This window comes from Mytilus galloprovincialis, chromosome 1 (assembly GCF_965363235.1).
Source record: "Mytilus galloprovincialis chromosome 1, xbMytGall1.hap1.1, whole genome shotgun sequence".
NCBI classification, from domain to species: Eukaryota; Metazoa; Mollusca; class Bivalvia; order Mytilida; family Mytilidae; genus Mytilus; species Mytilus galloprovincialis.
This window is the reverse complement of record NC_134838.1, coordinates 38,031,560-38,041,610: the sequence shown is the minus strand read 5'-3', so window position 1 is coordinate 38,041,610 and position 10,051 is coordinate 38,031,560. Positions and strand designations below refer to the sequence as shown.

Below are 10,051 nucleotides of genomic sequence, written 5' to 3'. Positions count from 1 at the left end.
GACAAAATAACCATGTGCACAACAAATACCACAGAAGAATTTGTTTACTTCATTTAGCATGCACTTCACCAGAAAATCTGATGTTAATTATAATAACTTTCGCGAAATTATATAATGCTACAATATGATTAATGCCAGTAGCCTTTAAGTAAGACACGCATATTTAAGTAATGTTTTGTGTTCTCAATAACTCTTGATAAAGTAGCATGTATGATTCAAGTTACATGTATGAAAAGAGTAACAACCTTCAGTTGTAATTATGCCTAAAATATTGTGCTTTGTACTGGTGTTCACTTTTGTCAGTCGTGGGAGATGCCTTATAGAACAACTAGAACTTCCACCGTTTTTGAAAGAATGTATAGTTATGAAAACACAGCATCAGAATGTGAAATTATCGCCGAGTGAATCGGTTTGCAATACTTGTTTAACACGATATATGTGGATACAAGGACCAAACTTAAAGAATTGTTATAGTGTTAAAGGTAATACATCTATGACAGATATTACAAATTTCTTCGGAAAACTTCTCTGCAAAGAAATTTCAGGAAAACGAACAAAACGAGATGCCAACAAAATTCGATATCGTAAAGAAATAAGAATGTTAACAAAGATGGAAAGGTTACGATTACGGAGAGCCTGGAACACCGCTACCAAAAGTGGGGTAAGATATCATTGCAATAAAATGATAAGATCATATTTTAATACCAGTAGAATTGAGAATGGATTGGGGAATAAGTCAAAGAGACAACAACCCGACTAAAGAGCAAATAACAGCTGAAGGCAACCAATGGGTCTTCAACGCAGCGAGAGACTTCAGCTGGCCCCTAAGTAAAATTGTGTACTAGCTCAGTGAAAATGGACGTCACACTAAACTCCAAAATACATAATGAACTAAAATTAAAAAACATACAAGATTAACAAAGGCAAGAAGCTCTTGACTTGGGACAGGCGCAGACATGCAGTAACTGCCACCCAAAAAAGAAAACCACGCTTAATATCATTAAACATTAAAATGAGTAATACGATATGCACAAAATCAAAATTGAGAGTGTTAAAAATTTAAGGTAGTTTGCATTAATTATCTTAACTGGTAAGATTTTTTACATAGAGATAATAAATTTCTAAGAGTTTTGGCGCATTTTCCTGTACTCGTTTCACTGAAAGATTAGAATCAGAAATTTGTCAAATCCTACTGCAATTTGAAAATCTCAGATAATTATAAATTATATTTTGTTCTGCCCACATGTTGCTGTTGATTACGATTGGATTCAAAATTGCAAATTGTCTTAAAATAATCTGAATTAATTAGTATCCGGATGACAATATTAGCTTTGCTAACATATTTTTGATTTAGTTAGGAATAATATTTTCCGTGTTTTTGAACAACATTAATATTTAAAATGTGTAAAATTTTCAGTTTTTGTTATTCTAAGGCGTGAATATTAAGTTGGTCGTCTAAAAGAAATAAGTCATAATACTGTAGATTCATTCTGAGCTATGGTATTGAAATTGAAAAAAAGACGATTAAAAATTGCCTTCATAGGATAATAAATACATTTGGTGAATTTACTGTCTTCTGATTGGTTAAAATATTAGTTTTATTTTCAATGTTGTCAATTTTTATGGCGACACGCCCACTCTGACGTTGTGTACTGATTCATACGCCAACATGTGTGTACGTTGTTGTTGTTAATATAAATAATATAAAAAGTTCTTTGAGCTTTATGTTTGATAGAAATTTATTTATAATGAATGGCAATAATTTATTTTGAATTTATTGAACCATAAAATTAATTTATTATAAATATTAGCCATTCATTAAATGAATAGGCCACCTGGGCCCGAAAGAAGAGTTGCAAGGGTTCTAAACATACACAGTGCATGACACTCAATCTACACAAGGCATCGAAGTTATCGTCCTAATTTTGACTGGACGTGGCTTAGTACCTGTGCATTCCATTCAGCCAAACAAACGTCCCACTTTGGAATGGGTTTTGCTGACAGTCAATAAGTGATCTTATTGTTACATACTTGGGAATCAGATAAGATGGATAAAAGTATCAAGATTTATTAATCGGTTAAAAATATAACATGCATATATAGAGCAAGAACGTAATGATACGAAAGTTTTAGTAATATTTAATCCTAGAAAAAATCAATTAGATCAGGGAACAGGCTTCGTTTATGCAAGCCCTCTCAACTCAACATGGTACACACTATTACATTGAAACAAGTTAACATACACAAACTATTCATTTAAAAACCACATCAATATGGACCCTTGTTTGTATTCGACAGACAAACTGTAACGTGATAGTTCAAAAGTCTTTAGAAAGAAATGGTTAAATCCATCACTTTTTGATGCTGTTAGTCAGTGGCTGTCGTTGGTTGGTGCTTGCAATTTATGTTTGCCTACAGTTGCTTACTGTGACTTCATTTGAACTCTATTTGAAAGTTTTCTAAATGAGAATCACACCACATCTCCTTATTTTATAATCTTAGCAGAGTTCCAGCAAACACAAAAAAATCCAGTCTGTACTTTTGACCAGGCTTGGGATCAAATACCACACAATCTAGTTCACACAAGCCGGGCAACCAATCATCGTGGTGGTCAGATAAAAATGGAGTGCACGAAATGTTGATTAAGTGTTGACATGAACATGAACATATGACCATTTGTATATCAATATGATTTCTACGATCATTTACCATACTAAAACTTAAAAAAACTACTGGTAATGAAACCCATATATATATGTCTTTTCCATACCTGTCCTTGCTCTTCTATTTACAATTAGATATTACTCAAACTCTTATTATTAACAGACCACCACAAAAAATAAACTTTAGTATAATACCCTTTGTCTTAAAAATAACAGTTGCAATAAGCAATTGAAACAGTTGGACACACTTCATATAAACTTTGAAAAGCTAAACGAAATGTATTTTGAGAAACATACTAAGATCTATGAAAGAGTTACATTGGTATAGAGTGGATGTACATTCTATGAAATGCACATGATTATTGTGCCTTTTCTGTTAAGGTAAATACATGGTCTATAAAGGTTACAGAAAGAAGTTACAATATATAACATTTATTAACCAAAGACACACTGTATTCGGCAATACAAAAAAAACTACCCTAAACTGGCCAAAGAGAGATAATTCTCTTATACATTTTTTCATTACCAAACGTCTTGACAATTAACGTTCCCCTGAACTTTTGGTTTGATGGTCAATAATATTTTTAATTTAAACGATAATTAAAAAAATCTACTCCCTTTGAAAAGAAGCACGTCACCTATGATTACATCTGCACATGGCGTAGTGCGCAAAAAAGAAATAGAAAAGTGCATGCCTTAATTAAAGATCGCTTAAAGTGATTTTTATAACGATCGAAATTATTTCTATCTTTATCGATATGTTTTCTTTCATTTTCAGCAATATGCATGGCTTGCTAAATTTCACAACGAGCAAGTTAGAACTTCTGCTCATCACGGACCTGCCTTTCTTGGGTACCATAGATTCCTGATACTAATGTAAATATTATTTAATATAAAAGGATGTAGTATGAGTGCCAATATGACAAGTTTCCATCCAAGTGACAATATGTAATAGAAGCCAATCTAGGTAAAAGTACGGCCTTTAATACAGAGGCTGGGCTTACATCGAACAGCAAGTTATAAAGGGCAAAAAAAAAATTAAAAAAATGACAAGTGTAAAACCATTCGAACAGGAAAACAAACGGTATAATCTATATATATAAGAAAAACGAGAAACGAATAACCACATTTACAAACGACAACCCTTGAACAACAGGTTCTAGGACGTATTTATCATTGGCAGTCTTTATATTCATTTGAGAAACATTGAACCACTGCAACATGTTAGTGTAATACCCTTTATGCAATATATCTTAACACAATGCTATACTGTCGGCTACAGTTGTTAGAAATGGCCACGTTTAGTAAGAATGAAATATACCACTTAGAAACAAATTAATTTGAGATGAATTCACAAAAAAATCATTCTTCAGTTTGGTTGCTAATTTCCCTTGCCATTTAAATATATGTTATCGTTTAATACGAATAAAAGGAGAAATGAGGCATACGTTGACAAAGCAACAATGCTGATGATGATGGATGTCGGTTAAACGTCCATGCAGCGGCAAATCAGATGTATATTCAGGACGAGAAACAGTTAAATGTAATATCAATATTTACCCTCTTTGTACTAGACAATCATTCTGATTCGGAATTTCAAATTCACACTGTCACAGTCCAGAGAAAGATGTGTCACCCTACCTGGACACATAGTTCTGACTCCAATCTAACCAGTCTTTGTTCTTACTCCTGATTCCGTGTGTTAGACGGAAAAGCAGCAAATAACAAGTTTAAAGTATTAGAGTTGACCCAGACGGGGTTACAACCTTGACCTCCTGCGCAGGAGGCGAATATACTACCAAGAGACCATCAAGTTGGTTATAACAATGTTGGCGTAAATAAATTATACAGTAGAAATACAAAACGTTTATCATAAATAAAAATATTCATTAATCCTTCAAAATCAATTTCTAAAAAGATTTAACTATAGAAATTAAGAATTCATTGATGGTTTTGTCTGACCTTAAATTGATTTCAGTTACAGTTTTATTAAGATGCCTTTTACAATTATTTAGCGTAACAATGTATTTTGTCTACAATAAAGTTCTGTCTGGTTTATATTTGCAGTTTGGAATTAATTTTGCAGTATTTTGATCCTTTGGTGACGCTACCATATTGGAATTCAGGTTTGGATGCCAATATGGATAAATCGGAAAATTCTATACTCTGGACGGATGAATATCTTGGAGAGTTTACTGGAGTAGTTAAAACAGGTCTTTGTGGTGGTGCTAAGGATAACAGTGGAAATCCAGTAATTAGGAATGGCGGCAATGCAGGATCATTATTTACTTTCGCTGAAGCAAGGGACGTGATGAATATGCCTGACGTTAGCAGTCTAGTCGAACCGTCTCCGTATAACACTATCGAATCTTATCATGACGATGTGCACAATTACGTAGGCGGAACAATGGCACCGATTGAATCAGCACCATGGGATTGTATTTTCTGGCTTCACCACGTCTATGTAGATTATTTATGGGAGGTATGGAGGTATACTCACAAATACAATACTACCTATCCAACAAAAGCCGGAATGGAAGCTCAAAATCCCAATATCACAATAAAGAATATGCCTTTCATAAAATTTCTTGGACGCGTTCCCATGAATAGTGATGGATCTGGTGTACAGCTTGCAAGACAAAGCTACTACCATCTGTCACCAACTTGCTCAAAAGACCATACTGATTGTGGTTCGCCTGATTTGCAATGTAAAATAAAGAAGTCGGGTACAGAATGCGCTTCTGTCGACAGATTTTTAAAAAGACAAACACAGCCTTTTGTTGATGCCAAAAAACATAAGAAAGTTCAAATACAATACCGTAATAAACACAAACAAAATAAAAAACGCGAGAGAAGAGACACTCACTATCATTCTACGGCAATAGCTAATAGTTTTAGTATAACAATAAATGCGGACCAAATTACCAACGTGTACGTTCCACAGGAACGTGAACCTTGTATGGGGAAGCCTATCCAAAACAATTTTATTGCAGATTGTTCAACTGATTCAAAGCGTTGGGCATTTATACCTATTAAAGTTGTCCATCTTCGTCCAAGAGAAGTCCACTTTGCATCACAGACTAATGTTAATAGACGACACAACCGATATGATATGTATGACGAACATAAATACAAATATTTGAGAAGACTCGTACATCCTGGCAATCCTGCGAAATACCAAGATTGTGTTGAAGACCAATCAGGAGCATTTAAGGTCAGATTGAAGTCTTCTGGGTTAAGTTATTTTGGTATATATACAGATTATGTTTTTGTCGATAACAGACTTCCGGTTTCTTCTCATATTGGCTACATTGCTATTGAAAAACCTAAAGTGAATAAACCGACGGAAGTCCTAGTAACTGCATCCGACGCATGCGGACGACTGTGTAAACCGACCTGCCGCAGACAAGAAGGGGGACATGTCTTTTATGTACCTTGTTCTGGAGCCATCAAAGTAACCAAACAGAGTCCACTTATGTATGGAAACGACTTTGGCGATGCTGTATTATCGATTTGGAGATTCCAAGGCACATATACACCTAGAGATAGAGAGTCAAATATTTATATAGAATTTTTTTGTGATTATTCAAATGAATGGATATGGAAAACGTGTCACAAATAACTGCCTAATTGATAAGTTTTAAATGACAATATGTTATATGAAAAAGAGATTAATTTAGAAATGAATGATACTCTGAAAATGCTAATGATATAATTGATTCTTCTCTTACTCAAACACTTATTGCATACTTTCCAAGTTGTATTTTTCAGCTTGTACGTCGAGATGTTGATGGAAAAAAGATCAAGAAATATTTATATCTATTGTCTGTCAAGTATTGAAACGTTTAATACTTGTCAAAATTTGACTATTACCAATACACTATGCTAGTGTTTCTATACTTAATAAATTGGAGTACAAAGAGATTTTTCTTACTTTTCTATATTATATTATTTGAACTTGTCATGATCTTTGAAGCTTAAAATATTTAAAAAAATTATCATACAATATCCTGTCAGTTTAACTATGAAAAATTGCCTGCTTGTATATTTCACTCTTGTTTTCGATGTAATTTCTCAACAACAACAACAAAAACAACAAATTAAAAAAAAAACACTTAATTGAAAATATTTGGTAAACTTAGCGATCCTTTAAATAAACTTATTCTAAAAGGTTGCCAATTCAACACTGTAATAAGATCATTGAATACTGTTTTTATTGGTATAAATATTGATTTTGTTATCAGTATTTAAAAAGCAAACTAAATATTACTTGTATGTTATATACATTTACACATTCATTGATCTACAATCTGTCGATACCTGTGTCTTGCCATTGCACAATGTCATGTTTTTCTCTGACTGTTTATGACGTCTTTACACGAAATCCATTGGATGTTGGATGTGTACGGATTGATAATTTAGTCTTAGATGCATGATTTTTTTTTAGTTTGTTGTTAGTGGCTTTGAACTAGCTGTCAGTTAACTACGAGTACTCTCAGATCTGTAACTAGTGTCTTTTTGTTGTTGGAATGTACAAGTACCCGTCCACATCCACTTGCATTGTTATCCATCTGATGAGTAAAACCTATTTCAACTGATTTTTATAGTTCGTTCTTATGTTGTACTGTTATACCACTGTCAAATGTTAGGGGAGGGTTGAGATCCCGCTAACATGTTTAACCCCGTCATGTTCTGTATGTATGTGCCTGTCCCAAGTGAGGAGCCTGTAGTTAATTGGTTGTCGTTTGTTTATGTGTTACATATTTATTTTTCGTTCATTTATTGTACTTAAATTGTGCCGTTAGTTTTCTCGTTTGAATTGTTTTACATTGTCATTTCGGGGTTATTACAGCTGATTATGCGGTATGGGCTTTGCTCATTGTTGAAGACCATACGGTGACCTATAGTTGATCATATTTTTGTCATGTTGGTCTCTTGTGGAGAGTTGTCTCATTGACAATCATACCACATCTTCATTTTATTTATATCATCACAGATACCATTAAATTTTATTTTTACGTCAGACGCCCGTTTCGTCTACAAAAGACTCATCAATGACGCTCGAATCCAAAAAAGTTAAAAAGGCCAAATAAAGTACGAAGTTGAAGAGTATGGACTTTTAACAAAATGATTAATGAATGAATTGTATGACTTCTGCGTGCATTCACCACATTTCATTCTATTTCATTCATAGCTTTATCCGATACGCTCTTTACAAAAAGAAGTGGATCATCCAAGTAGAATAAAAACTCAGATGTTGAAGAAAGACAAATAAAAAAAAACCCGCAAAAAAACCCCCAACTAAAACACAACGAACAAATGACGGAAAAAAATCCACATATCAATGAAACACTGTTCAAACATATAATTATAGACACATGTATTCGTTCAAGTCTATTCAATCTGCCTCGCCATGCAATAACGAATACAGCCAAAACAGTCATACTGTTTCAGGTTAGAATGAAGTTTGCGCCTGTTAAAACGGCCAAACCTGTTCTTTATCAGGAACCTGTTGTTCAGTGGTTGTCGTTTGTTGGTATTATTCATCTGTGTTTCTCTTTACTCGTTTTTTTTTAAATTAGATTAGACCTTTGGTTTTCTCGTTTGAATTGATTTACACTTTTCATGGTTGGGTTCCTTTTCATTTGATGCCGTTTATACAAAAGCCGTTAGGTATTTATCACATTCCAACGAAACATTATTCATTACCCCTTTCAAAACTTCATTCTCTTTTCAATTTATGATTGGAAATCACTGTTACAAACCCTCATTCAAACCAATATAAATTACAGCTATCATTATAGATATTGCAAGTCACAGACGTTTCAAAACAGTTCGCATGGGAAAAAATAAAAAAAAAAACAAAAAAAAACCGATAAAACAGATAAGATCCTTTTTTTAAACTTTCCTTTGCCATCAAAGGTCTCGATGTCGTCAAATTTAGCAATATCCTTCATCATAAATTAGTTCAATCAAAAATACCTCCTTATTTTAAAGATCAGTCTGTACCTATCATTTCTTATACTATACCAAACCAATTGCAACTAAAATTTTTAATTACAAACACCTTTTGCATGATCTAAATTTCTAAATTCTTCCCTGCGAAATGTGTTATTCAAAGGACCATAAAAAAAATACCGTAAACCTAAAGCAACCAATTGGAAATACAACTTGAAAATACTGATTGATTCAGTCGAGGATAATGCCAGTTAATGGCCTAAATGCGAGAAAGAATACGTAGATACTCGTTCCAAATGGATTAAGGCTGAACTGAATATACATGCTAATTCAATCTTTAAATATAAAAGAGAAGATGTTGTATGATTGCTATTGAGACTGTCTATTGCTATTGAGAACTCTTCTATCAGTGCTTTCTGTGTTTTGTTTTGTGTAGTTTTTCCTGCAGATAAAGCCCCAAGCATCATCGTTTGTGTGTGTGTAAATTTGCATTAAATAAACTGCTTAATAAATGAATTAGGTATGGACAATTCACTTGGAAACTCAACATATAACCTCACGACAATTACCAAAGAGAAAATCATTGATAATCATGGATGTTTATTAGGTTCCTTTGGAATTTCAACCAAAGATGAATAACTGGATCTTCCATTACTGTATTGGATACCTTATCCACATAAGCGTCCTTACAAACAATGGTATATTGCTTCCAAGTGCTCCACTAATCCTCTTTCTAAATTATTAACACCTACTTTATCAGAAATCAAAGCCGGGCTTCAAAGTTATTGTGAAACTGCCTTTTCTGTGGATACTAAAAAATTCAAATCCTACTTTGTAAATGATCACTCTGATTCAAAGAAAAAATTATCTGAGACTGACATTATCAAGATGCTTGATTTCTTGATTGACAACAGTTTTGTTATGTTTGGAGGACGTTTTTTCAACAAATTATTTACATTCCTATGGGAATCAATTGTGACCCTCTTGTTGCATACTTGTTCCTTTATTATCATGAGGTTGACTTCAACAGGAACGTTTGAGGAAAAAAAGATAAGAAGTAAACAATATCCTATAACTTTACTTTCCGCTATAAATATAACCTTCTCTCACTAAATAATTCAAAATTTTGTGACTATGTTGAACGCATATATCCATCGAACTAGACATAAAGGTTACAACAGATACAGTTAAGTCTGTTTCATATCTTTAATTACATTTAGAAATTGACAATGAGATTCGGTTGAAAACAAAACTTTACGACAAAAGAGATGATTTTAGCTTCCCAATTGAGACCTTTCCATTTCTATGTAGCAACATATACCAGCAATGTCTGAATACGGAGTAAATATCTCCCAATCATGATTTCATTGATAGTAAACATGGAATAGACTGTTCCCCAGCGTGTGGGGAATATCGGGAAATGAATTGTT

At 33.3% G+C, this 10,051-nt stretch overlaps 1 protein-coding gene across 1 annotated transcript; it reads left to right on the top strand.

The window, feature by feature from the left end:
* Window positions 1–259: 259 nt before the first annotated feature.
* On the top strand, window positions 260–6,285 carry LOC143060711 (tyrosinase-like protein 1). Its single transcript, XM_076233631.1, has 3 exons — window positions 260–661; window positions 3,442–3,539; window positions 4,731–6,285. Exons 1-3 carry the CDS (start codon window positions 260–262, stop codon window positions 6,283–6,285), a joined length of 2,055 nt encoding a protein of 684 aa, XP_076089746.1.
* Window positions 6,286–10,051: the final 3,766 nt, after the last annotated feature.